This window comes from Carassius auratus, chromosome 18 (genome assembly GCF_003368295.1).
Source record: "Carassius auratus strain Wakin chromosome 18, ASM336829v1, whole genome shotgun sequence".
Lineage (NCBI taxonomy): Eukaryota > Metazoa > Chordata > Actinopteri > Cypriniformes > Cyprinidae > Carassius > Carassius auratus.
Genome location: NC_039260.1, coordinates 17,877,071 through 17,898,866, shown reverse-complemented (window position 1 = coordinate 17,898,866; position 21,796 = coordinate 17,877,071). Strand labels below are relative to the sequence as shown.

The following is a 21,796-nucleotide window of genomic DNA, read 5'->3' as shown; positions in this document are numbered from 1 at the left end:
TTGCAGAATTTGTGAACAGGGGTGTATCTTATGTGCATTTGCCAATCTGATAAATATTTCTCAATAATCAGATGCTTAATGTTCTCAGCATGACACCTGAAAGGTTATGAAGCTATTTGAGTTCACATGTCACCTGACAGCCTGTAAGCACTGACACAGGCAGCTCATGCGTGTGACCTGCAGAGGCAATCATGAGCTGTTTAACACACTCCTCCTGCGTAGAACACATTCATCATGAGCAACTCCCAACCTCCCAATGTAATCTAAGTCATGTCAAATAATCATTTAGTCTATATATGTATAACATATTTAATGTATCTTTATAGTTTCATATAAAGTCATATAAGCATATACATCAACTTCTGTAAGGATTAGATTTATGCAATAAAAACTAAAAATACAGACTCAATGTTTGTAACTTTTTTAAGCGTACAAAATAAAAATGAGGAGGCATCCAAAATTAAACAAGCAAAGATTTAAAAAAAAAAAGAAATTTTTTCTATTTTTTTTTTAAATTAGTCATATGTTCTGCTACATATTTTTCTGCTAACATACACTCTTAAATATAAAATTCAGTCAAAGGTTCTTAAAAATACATATCTTTCTTGTCTTTTTATAATCTGGGATGAAAGGATGTTAAAGGAATAATTTAAACAAAAAGGTTCTTCTATGGCACCGTGAAGCATCTTTATTTTTATGAGTGTATTGCAATATTATCCCTATTGTATTATATGGGAACACTTTCACAAGTTTTATATATTATTTTATTATTATTTTAGAACTTTTTAACATTTTTGTTGTTACGTCATTGATTTTGTGTTTCATGACCGTTTGCCAAAGAGCCCATAAAATGCCAGTTCCCATGGTGACATCAGTGTCATAAAAGGTCAGTCTGTTCAATGAACTGTATCCGGTTTTATTTTTTTATTTTTTTATTTTTCTGGGCAACATATTTTCAATACCTTCATGCTGTCAAGATTGCTGTCAAGTTTTACCTATAAAACCATATCAATCCATCAATAGGCCTACTCCATAACACTTTATCCATAAAAGCATATATGAAATCTAATATAACAAGTCTTCATAGTATATCTATCTATCTATCTATCTATCTATCTATCTATCTATCTATCTATTTATCCCAGCCAACGCATGTGTAGCCTACCTCAAAGCATAATAGGCATTACCAAAACGGGTCAAATCTTAATTTGCAGTTCAATCTGCATTGTCATAAACTGGTTATTTTCAGAGTGCCGTCTTGCCTCTCTCTTATCTGCTCTTTTTTTTTTTTTTTCGCTCATCGGTCGTTTGCTGCACCGCTGCATGAATGAATGCGAGATGCGCGTGTGACGCAGGTGCTTCAGACTGACGCACATGGGCGGATGTAACCGTGCCGTCCTCATCCTCCTCCCTCCATCCATCCATGAGCTGCTGGAGTCAGGGCCCGCTATACACGAGGAGCTCCCATCAGCTTATCCGCTGTTAATTATAGCCAGCGACCTGGTTTCAGCACTGCAGGGACTCAACAGCTCCCGAGGAACTAAAGCCTTTGCGCTTACAGAGGAGAGGCGCTGAGAGCGCGCGGCAGCCTGCCAACCCCAGCGCGCTCCACAAAACCAATCCGACGGCGCGTTTATCTCCACAGAAGACAACAGAGAGAGCAAGAGAGAAAACGTCTGAACTCCAGCTGAAGCATGGCGTCAAAACGCATAGGGATTGTGGTTTTCCTTGCTGTAATATCGCAGATCTGCGCGTTCCCCACACCTGCCGGACCCGACGGTGAGTTACTGAATAACCGACAAGCATATAGTCCAACACATCGGTCCAAAATATTAGAAGATATGGAATATTTGATTTAGAAGATTCATCCGATTGAGTGGAACACACCAAACATGCACGACGTGTAATAAAACTAGAAATTGCTTCATTAGGCCACATTAAATTAATCAGACGATATTTTGCTATTATGATATTTAGGACAGCGTCCAACTGACTCATTAACACATGTCTGGACTTCAGAGTGCACATGCTTTGTTTTCAAATGGAAGTAGGCAAAATGTTAGGATCTATGTTTAATTTCAACTATTACACATTACGTTGCATTATAAATAGGCTATATATTGTGATTATGTTGGCCATCAGTATATATTAAACATATATAAATATGGGAAGAAGGTGAATGAATTGGATGGTTTATTTAGTTTGTTGTTGTTTTCATCCTTTATTGTACAGGAAGCTCTAGACTCAGTTTTCAGAAGCCTTTAGTCTTTTGTTCTGTAATCCGATTATTCCATGGCAACTTCTCTTGGATAGTTTGGACCGCAACTGAATGCATCAAAGATCCCAACAACCATAGACAGACTGAAGAAAATGCATATTAATAACTATTTCTTTAGGGTAAAAATAGTCTTGTATAAAGTAGAGTGTCTTGATTCCTTCAAAATTATAGTCGATTCATACAACATAGATGCACAGATTTAGTTTTTTTAGAAACTCATTTATGTTGTTACAGGTCTTTACATTATAATTACAATGTTATAACCAATCAATAGTAATTTGAGCTAGATACTGTTGTGATACTGCAGATTTATTTCTGGTCTCTTCTGGTCATATTATTTTTGTTATCTGGTGTAACTGTATTAAAGGCATAGTTCATCCAAAAATGACAATTCTGTAATCATTTGCTCCCAGTTACATTGTTCGAAATGAAATGACTTTCTTTCTTCTGTGGAACACAAAAATAAATTCAGCTTTTTTATGTCCCTTTAAGGTCAGCTACGACTGACCTACTTTACCATCAGTAATCTTTGCCTATATTAAATGTGTTTGTGCATTTATTTCCTGTTCCAGATAAGAGCATGTATAACCGAGAGCTGACTGAGGAGAAGCCATTAGAACAGCAGGTGTGGTTTCAGAAATATGAACTTATTGTTAATTTCTAAGACACAAATATACTTTGTACATTTGCATCAGACACAACTACTGTTGTACTGTTGTACTACTTTTGTGCCCTTGATTCTGGGTATAGATGTTTTCTGCATTAATTTCAAATATATTTAAATAAACATGTATGTAAAAGTCAAGACTGTGGTTTTATTTATTTTTCCCCAATAGATTGCAGAAGCTGACAGCATCAGGAAGACAGGTGAGGAATAATCTTATGCAGACATAGCGCTTCACAGCGATCAGTAGCTCACAAGTGTTTGCTGTTCATCCATGCAGAACCCAAGCCAACTCCACCAGCTGAGGCAGAGTCAAACTCTGAGGATGATGACATCATTTTCCTTAGGTCTCTGGCTGAGAAGTCCAAAGAGTCAAACAACGAGACTCCCATCTCAGATTCTGTGAAAGAGCGATACGGTACTGATGAGGCCGACACTACCAAAAACAGAAGACTGGCCGATGATTATGACTCTACTAAGAGTGGAATGGACTACAAATACCAAGGTAAGAACTACAACTACCATGCTGACAAAGCCTTATTCTGAAGAGCATACCATGTAGTATGTGTACTTTGCAAAGTATGTTGTTTTTCACATACGCTGTAAACAATGTAATGTGTTTGCTGTTTCCAGACTAATGAATGAACCAGATGTCATTTTTTTCATTGGTATTTTATTTTGCCCATTTTGAACAAAAATAAATAAATAAATAAATAAATAAATAATAATAATAATAAAAACTCAAGACATTTAAACATTAAGACAAATAAAAATGTAACCATATTTATGTCAATTTATTTTTCACTTATCATTTAGTATGTAGTGTTTACTGTGTTTTTATTCCATTTTGAGCATAGCTTTGGTCTCCTGGTGTTAAAGGGGTCATACGATGCTTTTTTAAAGATCATTATTTTGTGGAATGGAATATGCTGGCATGCTTTAATGTTCAAAAAACACATTATTTTTCAAATACTGTACATTATTGTAGGTCCTCTATGCCCTGCCTCTCTCATACGTGTCGTTTTCTACAAAGTCCCTCCTTCCGACAAGCGCAGTCTGCTCTGATTGGCCAACTGGTCAAGTGCATTGTGATTGGCCGAACACCGCAAGCACTCGTCGAAAATGTAACGCCCCTTTCCATAACCGTGTGCTTCATCTTTCAAAATAAATGTAAAGACAGTTAATAATGTCTTTAGTTTTACCATCAGTTCAAGCCTGAAAGGGGAACAGAGTCGTGTGACAGACACAGTGATGAAGATGGTATGTGTTTGCAGTACACAAGCCACGGACGGTTAAAACAGCTGACTCCACTGTTTGACCATCTCTCTCTCTCTCTCTCTCTAAATGCATCTACTTTCAGAAGGTCAAATAAAGTGCTTTTGCTTTCGCCTAGATACACACAGAATCTCCCTGACATGGCTGCTTCAACACTAACTGCGGTTCTTTCTTTGCGTGAACATTGGGCGGCATTACGCAAATATTTTCACATAGTGATGTAGACATATGGAGGCGTGTTAGAACGAGCCATTTCAGGTGGGCGAGTCTTAACTTTGATAAAGAATATCTCTTTTGAGACTTTTCAACTTTACAGATCTTCTTCATTCACCATGAGCTTGTAACACTCCAAAGAGAATAGACAAAATTGAAATTGCATCATATGACCCCTTTAACTATTTTATACGAGTCAGGACATTGTGGATTCTAAATGGTAAAATAGTCAGCCTCAGGAAACCGTGAAATATCAATGAACATTTTTCTTTTAATTGTGACCTGTGAAAAGCCAAATGATCTCCCGCTTTGAAAGTGCTAATCCATTCCTGTGACTGTATGAGATCCTAAACACAGGAACAGGTGGCAGACACCATAGATCAATCAGGAGGAATTTTGTAGAGATAAAGAGACAGAGTGATAGAGAGAAGGAGAGAGAGAATCTGAGGATTATCCCTCCACAGGCTGCTGTACTGGATGTTTTATACTGTAGCATTAAACCCCACAGTCCCCTACAACAGGACAGTCAAACTAAACATACACCCACATTAAAAACCCTTCTAACCTAATAATACTGTAGCACAATAGCTCAAAGAGGTCATTATTCCTTTTACCATTTTCCCCGACCCTCTGATGTTTCTTTGATGAAAATCAACTTTCTGTTTTTTTTTTCATGTCCATTTTCTACTTTATGACTCTTGCAATTAAATATGCATTCTTTGTGCATTTTAAGTATGTCCTGTGTTATGATTGGCTAACCAACATGTGAAATTATTTCACTGTTTGAGGCTACAGTATGTCAAATATACAGTAGTTTTGTAAAACTATGTTGCCTTCCTACAAAAACAACCTCTTTGCATAGCCACAGTTACATTGTGATGTACTGTGATTTATGATTCGTAAAAAAATCACAAAATCACAAAGGCTCTGCAGAGCTGTAGGTGCTACACACAGCAGACTTCAACACATTTGAATTGTTAGCTCCTATGGTATTTAGGAATAGGAATACCTGTTCCATGTCCTTCTTATTACCTCATCAAGACTGGGTGGACCATGTTTCTGGACACAGAATAGATGTTGTTGACATGTGAGCAGTCAAGTGTTCATGTATTCATCTGCCTGATGTCAGCTATCCAAGGAAAAGCCGTTTGTGCAGCTCAATTAACTTATAATATGACCGCTCTACGTTTTGTTTTTATGACACTGTCATGTCATAAAGGCACTCAGACCACCTAAGACCTCTGACTCAGAATGAGCGTCAGACGTTTGATCAGTGTCACGTTTCAGGCAGATGGTGAGTTTACTGGAAGCGATTAAGGCAGTGTAAGTCGATCTCTGTGGTAGATAATGGCAGATAACAGAGTGGGAGGTGTTTTTGTGTGATTTCACTGCGTTACAGGAATTACAACAGACAGACACGAATTGCTGGCAGATCTCAGCTCCAACATTCAGATCTCTGTTTCACACATTCCCCTCCTACTTAGTTTCACTTTTTAAGAGCTTTGAGCTTGTGGGCTTCTGATAAAGCAATATCAAATGCAGCACACTATAGAAACTAAACCTATGGTACAGAAAAAGACATCCCAAAAATGCTGGATAAGGTGGATATGCAAGGCTACCTACAGTCCATCAGCAGTTAATTTATAATCAAGTTATATCCATTCTCCAATACAGATGAAAGGCTAGAAATGCTCCGGGTTATTATCCGAAATAAGTAAGTTGTGGTTTGGACGTCCCTATTCTCATAGAATTAGAACAGTTATTAAAACTCTATATTTAAAGTTATCCTCTTTGGAGGGATGTGAAGTATTTTAATGTGTTCCTTTTTCAGATGATCCTGAAAGTTTCCGGCAGCTGGACGGGACCCCGCTAACAGCTCATGACATCGTCCAGAAAATCGCCAACAAAATCTACGAAGAGGATGACCGAGGAGTATTTGACAGAATTGTGTCTAAACTGCTCAAGCTGGGTCTAGTAAGAGATTCAAATTGTGGCATGCACAGTGATTCTGATAGCTGCCATATTCACGAGCCATGCAATAAACATCATACATAATGTATTAATTCCTCTAGGGAAACATATTCCAGTTTAACCAGCCTAAATAGCATGGAAAATAGATGTCATGTAATAATACCTTTGTGAATTGATCGTTTTAGCAGGTGTTGTGTTCTTTTGTTTGACCTTCAGATCACAGACAGTCAGGCAGAGACACTGGAGTATGAAGTTGCTGAAGCCCTGCAGGATCTGATTACCAAAAATGCCAAAGATAACATGATTGGAGACCTCAGTATGGACTACCCTGTTAATGCTGTGAAAGACACAGAAAACAATATGGTACGAGTGTGTGACTGTGTGTCTGTAGTTTTTCTACCAACTGCGTATTTATCCACAAAGAAAAAAAAAACCTCTCTATTTGCTTGGATTTTTCAGGATGAGGAAGACAGGCCCAGTCGACGATATGATGAAGAGGATGAAGGTCATGATGCTAATGGTGGTGATGATGTTAATGGTGATGAAGAACAGGAGGAGGAGATTAGAGATGACACAGTGAGGGCCGAAGACTCATGGGACGCCGTGAGCGATGGGAATGACAGAAACGAACTGAACCCTGAAGATGGACTGCAGGACCTTCAGTTCTTCCCCAACTTCTACAGACTCCTCAAGAGCCTCGACTCAGGTAGCCAAAACAACAAACAACACAACATATGACACAATACAGTACAACACAAAACATACAACATGTTACAACACACACTGAATACAGTAAAACACACACAAATAAAGAAGTGCACTTAAAAATTTTCAGTGCGCTTGTAGTGTCTTAAAAGTGTGTGTATTTTTTTTTTATAAATCTACTTGCATAATCAAATGTTTATAAAATAAAAGGCTATTTAAGTGTACTTAAAGGGAATACAATTTAATAACGGTGTTTTTATCACACTTAAGTACATTTTTAAAAGATGCACTTTGTGATGTCAAATGAAAAGTGTTAAATCATCATGTTTTAATATTTTGTTGTGCTTATTTTGATTTGTTGATTAACATACGATATAGTGGATATAAAGTACTTAATATTTGATTATATTTTTAACTGTAGTGTGTTATTTGATATTACATTAGTAAAAGTTTATATATTTTAAACTTAATATTTACAAATGTATAATAACAAATATATTTAAACACATGACAAACTGTACAGGTTTCAACAGAAATGGCATTCAAGAATATTTTAATTAGTGGTGGGCATAGATTATTTTTTTTTAAAATCTAGATCAATCTCACTGTGATTTTGAAATTAATCTAGATTAATCTAGATTAAAATGGCTCATTCGAATTCTACCGAAGGCATTCAGAATATGTGTGTAACTCAAATAAAACTGACAAACAGTAAGTCCTTGAGAAGGGGTTTATCAAGCTAGGTTGTGCATTAGAAAAGGGGCTCATCTCCTGTTTCCAAAATGCATCACAAAGTGCTTGAAAAAGCTGTAAACTAATTCCACATTGCACAAGCTGCAAACAACCTTAAGACTGTTTCACACCAATGTTTAAGTTTAAGTTTGTAGGTGTCAAGGTACAGAAACCAAATAATTAAATGTAAAATAGCACTGGATAGTCTTCAATGTAAAAATGAAATACACAATCAAACCTACATTTATTCAGACACCTTCAACATTTCTCACATTATTACAGTTTTGCAATATATATCAAAAATTATATCTGGTGTCTGAATAATTTTTGGTTTGACTGTTAAAACTACAAAGTACTTCAGTCAAGAACAGTGAGTTATTTTTATTCTCATTTTCTTTGATTAACATTACAGCAGCCAGTAGCTAAACTAGGCGCGGTCCCTTTAAGAGACGATGAACGCATCCAATATAATACACATCCCATTTTTTTCCTTAACCGTTTACTTTCACTTAAGAAATAACTGACAGTTTTTATATGGATATTTTGACATATTTTGTTTGTATTTGTCGGCACAAGAGCAAAAATAAGCAAATTCGGTGTTCAAGTGTTTTGAGACGTCTTTCTCTGCGTGAGCCCTGAACACCAGAACACCATGGTGCTGAATTGGGCTCTTTCACATCTTTTTGTTTGTTCAAACTGAGATTTGTATTTGTTCGTTCAGGTACAGGAAGGACTTCGAGGAGAACTTCACAGAAGAGAGCTCGGTTCAGTGTCGCTGTCCGTGATACGCGTCTCTCTCTCTCTCTCTCTCTCTCTCTCTCTCTCGTGCACACCGATCACAGCGCAAATAACCAGCTACTCTGTTCAGCTTTTCCGCGTCTTGTGTTTGGATGCTTTAATGTTTAAATCGACAAGCGGTACGGCTTAAAAGATAAGCTTTCGTGACGATGCGCAGCAGTGGCCCGTCAACTGTCCTGAGCATCTTTTTAGGCTGGCCTCAACCAATCGGTTATATAAAATATCAAGGTGAAAGTCATCATAGCTCGCCTAGACCCAGCTCCTAACCCAACTTTGAAAATAGATTAACGGCGATGCAGCACGTTAACGCCGATAACGGCCCACCACTAATTTTAATTGTTCTCAAATGCTTGTTGGCAGTACAATTTAACCAAATTTCAAAGGAAATATAAATAATTACGACCTGAGCAAGTAAAAAAGTAAAAAAAAAATGCACATGCGGGAGTATAGCACAACAGAACACTCAAAAGCCACACAAACAGTAATGTAACATAACACAACACAGCTCATTCAGTAAATCAGCAGCCATAAGGTCTTTAGAAACATCCCCATCTGGTTAAACACATTTCCTGTGGTTCAACTGCCCTCTTCTTCATCAAACACCACATTAATCCAGATTAAAATTTGCTCTCATTGCTTAATCTGTCACATCCTTCTTTTCTCACTTTACAGAGCAAGATAAAGAGGAGAGAGAAACACTGATCACCATCATGAAGACCTTGATCGACTTTGTGAAGATGATGGTCAAATATGGAACCATCACACCTGAAGAAGGAGTTTCTTATCTGGGTAAGACCAAAGTTGTCTGTACGCCTTATTTTTGACACAAGTGTGGGCATTTTTAATTTGAATATTCAAGGTATGTGGTGTCAAACAACACACTGGTTTGCAGTGCAAATAGTTGCGGTAACTGCACTTTTTCTAGTTATGTATATGTGTGTTTACTGCACATTATTCTTCTATTTATTATCTATAGCGGCTAATGAAACTGAAGTATTGCACATTCCCAGGAAATAGCTTATATCTAGTATATGTGTTAAACAACCAATATGTTCTGATCAGCAGCTATTGTGTCACATTACACAGTGTTTTCTCTTTTAGTAAGTATAGGTATTGATATAAATACTTGTAACTGGTAGTTTTTCACACTGGTTAGGACATGATGTATGTTTGCGTGGGCAAAAGGAAATCCCGAGATAAGCTTTATGTGACTGACTACTTTTGTGTGCATTTGGTTCCTGAAATAATGCTTTGTCCAGATTCAAAGAGAGAGAAAGAGTAAAAGGCAGCTGTATTTTGATTTGCTTCTTATGTTAAATGTTTGTCCCTATCAAATCAAATATAGAATGTATACTTTAAGCAGATTTCTTCAGATGATTGATTGATTTGATTGATTGATTGATCTTTTATCTTATGTACTTAATTGCTTCATGTGTCTTTGAAATATAATTACTGTCAAATGAACTGACAATAATTTATTGTAAACTAAAATATATTTTAACCTCATTTCAATTCATATTTGTAATTGCTTGTTTTGTAAGAATTTCAAAATAGTATTTAAAATATATTAATATAAACTGTAAAACTGAATAACACTACAGTTCAAATTATAAGCAAGTACTTAATGTGTGCTTTATTAGTCAACACATCAAAATAAGCGCACGTATTTCAAGTTTGATAAAAGATTATTAAAAACATAATGATTTAAAATTTTCAATTAAACAGTAGTACAAAGTGGACTTTTTTTTTAAGTGTACTTAAAAACAGTCATGAAAGTGTACTCTCTCCAAGGACATTCTTTATTGTAAGCAGTCTTGGAATTTCATTTTATAAATATGCAAGCTCTTTTTTTTTTCTTCTGTAAACTTACTTTTAAGATTTGTAGGTTTAGTAGAATAAGTTGACGTATACTTGTAAAGTTTGTCATAGTCAGTATGTTATACGTTGTGGACCCATCAAAATAAAGTGTTAGAATATATTAAGCAGACAGTCTACTAATACTCGAATTACTTCTAGTTGTCATGTATTTGCAAAGTTACTTACTGAAGGTCTAAAGTGGACTATCAAAATAAAGTGTTACCGATTTTTAATAACTGCTTATATGGAAAACCTTTTCCTGTCATTAATTTGACTCATACAATACGTGTTTGTTTTTCCTGGCACAGGATCTGTGTTAATAGTATTGTTCTTTCACTACAGATGGTTTGAGTCAGTTGTGTTGCCTCAGGTGACAGGTATATCTTTAATGACTACAGATGAATCAAATTTCATACACTGATGCTAAGAATTTGACATCGGTCTGTGTTTATACGTATATATCTGTGACTAAAGACAGAATATCACGGACTATTCTCAGTGAACTGATTCCCACTATCTATATTCTACACCCACTAATGTTTTACTGCGATCTTCAACATTAGTTTCTGCAGTTTTCTAAGGATAGCCTAACTGAACCAAAAGAAAATAACAGCATTATTCTAACAAGGTAAATGGGAGATCAAAGAAAATTATTTCAAAATTCTTAGTGAATAAATTGGATTTTACAGAGACATATTGCTCACAAGATTTTTTGTTTATATTTCATTACAAAATTTGACTTTATGCCACTTATCATAACTGATCAGTATATTTTAAGCGGAGAAAGGCCATGTCCGTTTCAGGTCCTTATATGTTCAAGATATGCTCAAGCAAACAGCATCCTGTTTCATTCATCCAGTGTTCTCTCTTTTGATCCCTCTCTCTTTTATTCCATGTAATTAATCCTGTCTGTTTCTCTAATGAGATGCTCGCGGTCGTTATGATGGAACACAGATAACAATTTGGAATTCTCCATTGCGTAATAATGGGTTACTCTGGCAACCTGTGCCACATGATGACAGAGCTGTAAAGATCAAATGAAATGGCAGGGTGTGTTGCCAGGATACAGCTGGTTATTGATCTGCTGTGGTTTAAACATGAGACGAGGCTCTTATCATTCTGCCCTAATATGTGTGTGTTTGTCATTGGCAAACAGCTCCAAGACACAAAAGTGTGTACACAACCATAATGAGTACAGCGTACATCCATATCTGCATATGGAGTGCTGGATAAAGCTCTATGTTGTCAAAGATAATTATGATAAGATAGAAAAATAACCTGTAATGGGACTCTTTTACCCTTAAATGAAAAGAAATAGACATTACTAAAATTGTAGCATCTGTAGCAATCATGTTGAAATTATAATAGAAAAAAGGTTAAAAATAAGTTACAGTAAAAACCTATTCATTGGATATCTATAAGTACCATGAAAGCTACACATGTATGTGTGTGTGTGTGTGTGTGTGTGTGTGTGTGCATGAATATACATATACATAAAGTTTGTTTAAAAAGAAAATACATGTAATTTAACTATAAAATATAGTGTTTTTTTAATAAAACATAAATTAAGACATGAACAAGTAATTATACATTATAATAAAACACTGTTAAAATTGCGTTTTATTATTAAAAAAACTTGTAAAATGTGTAATAATAATAATATTATAAAATTGTATTTATTATCATTTATTTTTATTCCTAGAATTCCCTTTGATTTTTTTTTCTTTCTTTCTTTTTTCAGTTTTTACTCACAAAATAATTTTCTTAACAAATTATTTACTTTGGTTTGTTACATTTTATGTCATTTAATTTAATTTAATTTAATAATTGCCTGTTTGCTAAAGATGCATTTTTTATCAGTCCATTACAGCAACAAACTGATTTGAATAGCTTAAATATTGTAAATTAATATTATAAAGCTGGAAAAAACTTTAAAAATAAGGTTTTATTTGTTACCATCAGTTAATATGAACTAACAGTAATATACTGCATATTTAAATCTAATGTAATCTTAAAGCTGCAGTAGGTAACTTTTGTAAAAATATATTTTTTCATATTTGTTAAACCTGTCATTATGTCCTGACAGTAGAATATGAGACAGATGATCTGTGAAAAAATAAAGCTCCTCTGGCTCCTCCCAGTGGTCCTATTTCCATTTGCAGAAACTCCATCGCTCCCGGTAAAAAAACAACCAATCAGAGCTGCAGTCCGTAACTTTGTTTGTGTTCAAAATGTAGAAAAATGTATATAGTAAGCGAGTACACCATGAATCCATTTTCCAAACCGTGTTTTTAGCTTGTCCTGAATCACTAGGGTGCACCTATAATAAGTGTTTATATTCGGACTATTTTAGATTGCTTCGGGGGTACCGCGGCGGAGTAACCCAGTACCTTTGTGATTCTTCATAGACATAAACAGATAGAAGTAGTTCCGGCTACGATGTTCTTCCGCAAGATGCAAGCAGTTCTGTTTATTAACCGCTAGAGCGTCAAAAGTTACCGACTGCAGCTTTAATAATAATTTCAGCATTTATTTATACATTATTAAAAACAAAAGTTGTATCTGTTAACATTATTTATTAGACCTGAACTAACTACGAATTGGTTGTATCTGTAACTAACGATTAATAAATACTGTAGCGAATTTGGTAACACTTTAATGTGTCCTTGTTACATATTACATGTACTTACTATTATAATAACAATAGTACATGGCAGGCTATTGTCACGAAGTTCTTGTTTGGCCAAATTAATATAAGCTATTCTGTGTCTTAAGACACGTTAAGTTTTTATTGTATTTCTACGGGCAGAGGAGAATAGCCAAACCAAAAAGAAACAAATAACACGGGGAAGTCGTGGCCTAATGGTTAGAGAGTCGGACTACCAATCAAAAGGTTGTGAGTTTGAGTCTCGGGCCGGCAGGAATTGTGGGTGGGGTGAGTGCATGTACAGTTCTCTCTCCACCTTCAATACCATGACTTAGGTGCCCTTGAGCAAGGCATCGAACACCCAACTGCTCCCCGGGTGCCGCAGCATAAATGGCTGCCCACTGCTCCGGGTGTGTGTTCACAGTGTGTGTGTGTGTGTGCACTTCGGATGGGTTAAAAGCACAAATTCTGAGTATGGGTCACCATACTTGGCTGAATGTCATGTCACTTTCACTTCACTTTCACGTGAGTGGGGCTGTATTGCCATCTAGTGGTTGGTTTTTCTTTGGCTCAGCTGCGCATGGATTGCGAGCTGTGTGTGTGTTTGGATTGGGAAAGGCTTCAAGGGCGGAACGAAAGTCTCAAAATTGAAATGAATCAAATAGAGCTCAGAATAGACGCGGATGAATGCACGTGCGTCGCCGGATCCACAAATGCACATTTTAATCCCTACATGCACAAATTATGATATTTTTTTATACAAACTATAACGTTTGTATTCACAAATACGTCTCTATTTGAACAAAATGCTTCCCATTCATGTAATTCTTAACTCTGCAGACACCAAATTTTTCAAATCGTGTACACGTTCATGAATTGCACCGGGCCTTGTTCCTTAGTAGTTGTGTTTGTGTGGGACGTGAAATGCTGAAAACTGCGAAAATGAAGTCTCAAAATCCAAATGAACTGAACAAGATAGACTCGAACTAGATGTCAATTAATGCACGCGTGTCACCCAATCCACATAGCATGGATTCCTTTTTGCACGAGCAATTTATGATATATTAATGCAGAACATAACATTTTTATTCGCAAACATGTCTGTATATGTACAAATCACTGCACAATCATTTAATCCCGAATCAAATTAAAAGGCATTTGTTTGTGTAAAATTGATGCAGTACATTGATATTTTTTGCTTGCATCTATTAATCATTTTGAGTCTATTTTCTTCCCGTATAAGTACATGTAGTTAATTAATATTACTTAATACTTAATTATACAATAACAAGGACACTTTAAAATAAACTGTAACCCAAATATCTTGATCATTATTAGTTAATGTAAACTAATGGGACCTTATTGTATAGTGTTATCAGAAAAAAAAAAAATATTATATATATATATATATATATATATATATATAAACACCGTATTTTTCAGACTATAAGTCGCACCTGAGTATAAGTCGCATCAGTCCCAAAATACATCATGATGAGGAAAAATACATATATAAGTCGCACTGGACTATAAGTTGCATTTATTTACAACCAAGAGAAAACATTACCGTCTCTGACCACGAGAGGGCGCTCTATGTTTTCAGTGTAGGCTACAGGAGCACTGAGCAGCATAGAGCGCCCTCTCGCGGCTGTAGAAGGTACATTTTTCTCTCTTCTCATTTCTCTCGGTTCATGTCAAATTAATTTTGATAAATAATTCGCACCTGACTATAAGTCGCAGGACTAACCATACTATGAAAAAAGTGCGACTTATAGTCCGGAAAATACGGTATATATAGTCTTCAAAATGCTTGTAATCCGTGTAACATTGTCACTTTTTTAAATCTTGTGTTTTCACACAGAAAATCTGGATGCAATGATTGCCCTGCAGACCAAGAACAAGCTGGGCAAGTCTCTGGTTCCTCTAAGCATGACACCCCCTACAGGTAAATCAGACCCACCGCAGATCAGAGCACTGCAAACTGCAAGTCATTCACTGCAGATTCTGCTCAGCAAGACTTTGGCATCACTATACTGTTTTTTCCCCTCATCGCACCTCCTTCCAGGAAAAGCATTGGATGATGATGACAACACCAAAACAGAAGCTGCCAAAATGCAGAAGGAGTATGAGTCTCTCAAAGACTCGACCAAAGACATCCAGACTGCTGCTGAAATCAGTGAGTAAATCAAGGATCATGCGTCATCTTCACATGCTTCTAGTTTGGGATGATGTTAAAAGCTTCTGCTGGTGGAATTGAGCTGTTTAACTGGACGCTCGCTCTAGCAGTAGAGCTGAGGCAGATACACTGAGAAGCCTGTAGCAAATACAGAATTCAACACTACCCTGCAGTTCAGCTGGAAATGACTGCAGTGTGTGTGTGTGTGTGTGTGTTTTAGAGACACAAGCGAGAGTTTCAGTCCCATAGGGAGAGACTCTGCAGCAGATTGAGGACATCTTCAGCTGTTATGAATAAAATGATGAGGTCTTGGTCAGAGAGACGTTTATTGATTCTTTGTAAAGTACTGAACATTATTGTTAAAAGCTGTGATAATCACAGCCGATTATTACCCAAGAAGCATTTAGAACACACCCATCTTACATTTATCCTCCTTTCATGTTTGAATTGCCACAATTATGAGGAAGTTATGTTACTATAGCAACAATCATAACACCAAACTGTTAATGCAGTGTACATAATTCAACTCTATGTTTTCTAGCAAAATTGTGAACATTGCACATGAGGGATACATAATAATTATTAGTATCATTCATGATAATATACTGAAACGAAGCTAATAAGAAATAAATATTTACAAAGATGTAAATTTTACCACAAACAATAAAATAATAACCCATAAATCTATTCATCTGTTTAATAAAGATATGCTTGTATCTGTTTAAAAGAAGAATAAGACATGTGAAACTGAAAATATATTTAAACAAATAATTGAAATGCTAAATATATCCATCCAACTATTTAAGAAGAAGAAGAAGAAATATTTATAGAAATATGTTTAAACAAAACATATAGTATAATTATCCTTCTGTCCATTCCCCAAACAAATTGTGGTATAGGGTCGTGGAGATGCTGGATCCCAGGAATAAGAATAAGAATAAGAATAAGAATGATTTCTGTCCGACAGGTCATCCTGGGAAGTCTGAGAGTTATCTGGAGGCAATCAGGAAGAACATTGAATGGCTGAAAAAACACAACAAGGAAAGCAACAAAGAAGGTAAATGTTCATTAAGCAGCAAACCCGTTTCCTTTCAGACATGACTGTGTTCTTTCACAGCTGCTGGAATGGAATGGAGCATGTGTGTGCTCTCTGTCTTCTCAATTTAATCATGATTGAAGCTAGAACGATATGTGCTCTGGCTTTGTTTGTAATATCAATCAATTAAATTCCATTAAGGGTCGAGATCAGTTTCTACATGCTAATTAGTGGTTGCATTAATGTAATATAGGTCAGCAGCCTACTGTACATGCATAACACAATTCAAAGATGGAAAATGATATGTAGATCCTCAAACGTTGCCAAAATAAACTAAGACCAATTTTACAGAATATTAGCTCAAAATGACATGACAAAGCTGTTGCTAGATTTGGAAAAATGACAGTGAGACAAAAATACCATCCTTTGCTGCTGTAAACAACTGGTAAACGCCTTATCTCGCTCTCTTAGAGCTGTTAAACCCAGGGTTACACACAATTCAGTGAAAACATTGAGAAGAACAGTCATATTAAAGACTCTTTTCTTTCTCTTAATTTGCAATTAAAATAAGCGTGGGTGCATGAGAGCGCTCATGAATATGCATGGCTTTGATGAGCTTGGCTGTGTTCGAGCACTGCAAGTCTGCTGCGTTTTAGACAAAAGATCTGTGTGTTCCTCTCTTCATACCTGCCAGCATGAGACTCAAACACTGTCTGTGTTCCTCAGGAATCATCTGCTCATTTGGACATGAGAACTCTCGCTCTATTGTTCAGATTCAAAACAGATTCATTAGAGGCAGAGTGTTACCGTCTAGACGGGTGAAGCATGTCCCGGCTATAATAATAAAAAAAAGAAAAGAAAAAAAAAGAATATAATTGAATAAAGCAAATTAAGCCTATTTTAGGACAGTTCTCATTACTGCAATGTTTTTTCTTTATAGAATAAATTAAGTAAAACAATTACTTAATGTGTAAACCCTTTATTTTTATTTTCTTTCTTTCTTTTTTTCTTTCTTTCTTTCTTTCTTTCTTTCTTTTTGCATTAAATCAATGGAAATTTACATATTTGCAGTATGGTACTGAAAATGTATATAGAGAAAATATGTTTAATTAACATGTTTAAATTAATTTCTCAATGCAAACAAATAAATGAATAATGGAAAAAACTAATCTGATGATCCTAAAATGTGTGTGTGTGTGTGTACTGCTAAAAAAAAAATAAAGGGAACACACAACTCAATGTAACTCCAAAGTATTTAATAAAACTTAATTCATTCAGATCTAGGATGTGTTGCTTAAATGTTCCCATATATATATATGATATTATAGTTTTAAATACATAGTTTTTATGTGTTTGTGTGTGTGTGTGTGTGTGTGTGTGTGATATATAATTATTTTAAAGAAATGCTTTTCACTTTTAACTCAGAACTCAATTCTTTAAATACCAAAAATTATAAATAAAAAAAAGTGTGATTTATGAAACTCCTAAAATTAGGAGTACACCAACATTTAAAGTTTTTATAAAGAAAGGCACAAAATGAAGCTAGTTCTAACAAAAAATTAAAATGAATGTAACATGTAAAATGTAACAATGTTTTTACTGTCACCTTTTTATCAGTATCATGCAGCCTTAATTCCTGAATTAAAATATTATATTTTTAAGCCAAACGTTTGAACGGTAATGTAACATCACCCATCCATTTTCATGCAACATTAAAATCTCCGCTTATCAAGACGTGTGAGTGAATGTTTTAAATACAACATGAGTCGTAGTCGTTATGGCCTCTGATACAGACATAGCAGGAGTCACTGAGTCAGGAAGCTCTGTTGGGCGTCTGTGAGGACTGTCCAGTCTTATTCAATTGTAATGGTCAGTGCAGAAAGAATCCACTGGTCTATAGATTTAGCCAGAGCCTTTACACAAAAAACATTCACCAACACACACTCTTCTGATAGCCAGCAATTTTTTCAACCCACACAATGTACTAAAACCACTTTCACACACACATGCGTTGCCAAAACTTGTGAATTTGGAATTGGATTTATGCATATTTACTGCTTTGTGAGTCTTTTGGCTTTCGGCTGTCTCCCACACACACCCACTCTCACGCAGGCTCACAATGGTACACTAACAGGCATTTATGGATGATCTTTGATATCCACTGATAATAACATCATCATTTCTAGAAAGAAAACATACAATCAGGCTATTGTGTGACTTGCCTCCCACATTTCAAGTTTTTGTTTAAATGATTCTAGGTAACAGCCTTTTATTCAGCATGAAAAACTCCATTGTTTTAACCAGCTCACAGATTTATATAACCCTTAACATTTCTCATCTGAAACTGCCACCGTCGTTAGATCTAATGTGTTACGAAACTGAAGTTAAGTGCAAAAATAGCACTGAAGAAAAACCTGCATCTTGCCACATTAACCAGTTAATATTTTTGCAATTTAAGCAGAGAATAATATTTTTCTATAAACATTTCCCAAGACAAAAGTCCTGCAAAGTTGAACTTTTGAGCGTGATGAGGCAAATATGCATTTAAACATAATAAAATTATGTTTCTGTTAAAGAAATAAAATAAAATAAAAAATCTGAATAATCAAACCCTTATTTTTAAAGGGGAATAGCACATTTATTTTTGTTTGTTTGTTGTTATTGTAGTTTTAAAGAAACATGTTATAATTTTGTTTATACATTTAATATATATATATATATATATATATATATATATATATATATATATATATATATATATATATATATATATATATATATATATATTTTAATAATGTATTTTTGTTAAATATTAATATTTTAATGGGGAAATATTTTTGTTGTATTTCTTTCTTGTAGATATTGTATTTTTTTTAAATAAATAGTTTATAGTTTCCTTTATACATTTATAAAATAAACATTGTTGTTATTAGTATTTCATATTTTCAGATATTTAATACAACTAAAAAATATTTTCAATAATTTCTCTTTGTTAAATATTAATACTTTATTTATAAAACTAACAATATTTTTTTATAATTCCTCTTTGTTGAATACGATTATTTTTAAAGGGTTATTTATTTATTTATGTATTTATGATATTATAGTTTTAAATACATAGTTTATAATTTCCTCTTTACATTTACAAAAATATTTTTTTAATCATTTAAAACAATTAACAAATATTTTTAATAATTTCTCTGTTAAATAAGTTTTTTTTTAAACAGGGAAATATATATATATATATATATATATATATATATATATATATATATATATATATATATATTGCATTAATTCATTTAGATATCTTTAAATATTTTACAATTCTTTATACAATTACAAACATAATATTAAATTTATCATTTTATTTTATTAAATTAAATTTTTTTTTTACTATAATAACAAATACTACTTTTTATTTAATATCACTTAACATTTTAATACTTAAATGGAACATCACTTCACAACTGCAAAATTCTTGTCCTGATCAGCTCCTGTGTTCTGTTTAAGATTATGACCTCTCCAAGCTGAGGGACTTCATGGACCAGCAGGTGGACGCATACATCGACAAAGGCATCCTTGAGAAGGACGAAGGTGATGTCATTAAAAGAATCTATGGAAGCCTGTAGGAACCACAAGTACAGCTTCACATGTAATAGTATAACAGTTAGAATATCTAAATACTAAATACTTGGACCAGGCATACTAACACAGATCCTAATTCTTTAACTCCTAATAAGCAAGATAACTCAGACACTATTTCTGCAGAATGATTTCCTTCAGAAGGCAATATCCTCTCAGCGCAGTCAGCAATAGAACACACTCTAGTTCTAGATAAGCCACAAATCACATTTGAGTTGTAAGTGTTTTTACGCATTAGGACAGAATAACAGCACTGGCTGCTAGAAGAATGAAATTCGGTGGATTTTTCGGTATGACTTGCAAATCAGTGGAAATAGAAGCTTTTGCACCTGTCCCTCTTTTGCAATAGACTCTTACAGCATTATATGCATATACTGTATCTGTACGTAACATCCATTCATGTATGGTGTTTAGCATTTCATCCTCTTATTTGATGAAGCATAAGACTCTGTATTATCGTTTCTCCACCAAAAAAAAAAAAGAAAAAAAGAAAAAAATTGCTCGACTATCAGTGAGTTGCTTTTCTCCTCTGTTGTTGTTTTGTCTGTTCAGTCTGTAGGGGGCAGTCTTTATATCTTTATACCTCCCAAATCTAGCTTAAATTTAGTTGTTGTTTTTTCCTCCACTATTTGACTCTGTATATTCCACATGCTATAGATTCACAAAAATCAAGTATTTTTCAATGTAAATATCGTGAATTTTTTCCAAAAATCTATTAAACATTGCCTTTCTTTAATTACTTAACTTCTGTGGCTGTCATTCTTTAAGGTTCTGATCTTTTTATAAACCAGTTTGATGTTGAAGAAAGAAAGAAAGAAAGAAAGAAAGAAAGAAAGAAAGAATGAAAGAATGAAAGATTATATAAGGGTTTAATATGCTGTGGATTCTGTTTATAATGTGTAATAATGGGAATAATAATGTGAAGTGTATCCTCTAAATCATGTAAGCTTTATTTATCATTGATTTTAAATGATCTGTATTGTGAAAAAGTAATGTATTAAAAAATACATTTATTTCATACGAAGTATAATTCAAATCTATAAACATATGATACAAAAATTATAATCAACCTTTATTTGGAGTACTACTTGTGCACAATGCACATTTCTTCATATTAAGCCTTAAATATGTTTTATTGTGATTATTGATTGATTGCATGATCTTTGAATAATATCAGTTTTTAAATGCAAGATATTTAAAGTGTATGCTAAGTTTATACGCCATTTTATCAAATATACATCATTTTATCTCGGGTCGGACTTCAGCATTATACTTCCTCACATTTAATCTGCATTAAGCACAAAATTAGTTTAAATATGCCAGATTAGTACACTAAACGTAGAAGAGCAGGGTATTTTTATGAAGTGCAAAAATATGTAAATGTATTCGTAGTAAACGTAGCATAAAATAAATGTATTTCAGATATATTTTAGTATATTTATTTTTCACTAGGGTAAAGTGCCATTTACTTTTTATAAGGGTCTTTATACAAGATCATTTAAAACCACCTTAATGGTAATAAGTTAATAAATGTAGGTTATTTATTTGTGAAGTGTCACATGTTTTATAGCTTATATCAATGTTGTTACTCAGAACAGTGATGTTTTTTTTTTTTGGCCAATAGTTTATTTCCCAAAGGGCTGTTATCTAACACGTCTCTAGTGCCTGGAGTGTTTGTTAAAGGGCTAGTTCACCCAAAAATGAAACTTCTCTCATAAATGACTCAACCTCTTGCCATCTATGGAGGGTCAGAGAGCTCTCAGATATCATCAAAAATATCTTCATTTGTGTTCTGAAGA

The 21,796-nt window shown here is 34.4% G+C and overlaps 1 protein-coding gene across 1 annotated transcript; it reads left to right on the top strand.

The window, feature by feature from the left end:
- The first annotated feature begins 1,380 nt into the window (after positions 1-1,380).
- Positions 1,381-20,489, top strand: LOC113118573 (secretogranin-3). Its single transcript, XM_026287848.1, has 12 exons — positions 1,381-1,779; positions 2,851-2,903; positions 3,115-3,145; positions 3,223-3,447; positions 6,262-6,404; positions 6,618-6,764; positions 6,861-7,107; positions 9,309-9,425; positions 15,002-15,085; positions 15,206-15,316; positions 16,284-16,373; positions 19,866-20,489. The coding sequence occupies exons 1-12, from the start codon at positions 1,695-1,697 to the stop codon at positions 19,982-19,984; spliced, it is 1,452 nt and encodes a 483-aa protein (XP_026143633.1). The 5' UTR covers positions 1,381-1,694; the 3' UTR covers positions 19,985-20,489.
- The last annotated feature ends 1,307 nt before the right edge of the window (positions 20,490-21,796 follow it).

Coding starts and splice junctions, on each gene's coding strand:
- LOC113118573 (XM_026287848.1), top strand. CDS start 1,695: ATGGCGTCAAAACGCATAGGGATTGTGGTTTTCCTTGCTGTAATATCG. Junction 15,086..15,205: donor AAGCATGACACCCCCTACAG/GTAAATCAGACC, acceptor ACCTCCTTCCAG/GAAAAGCATTGGATGATGAT. Junction 15,317..16,283: donor CCAGACTGCTGCTGAAATCA/GTGAGTAAATCA, acceptor TCTGTCCGACAG/GTCATCCTGGGAAGTCTGAG.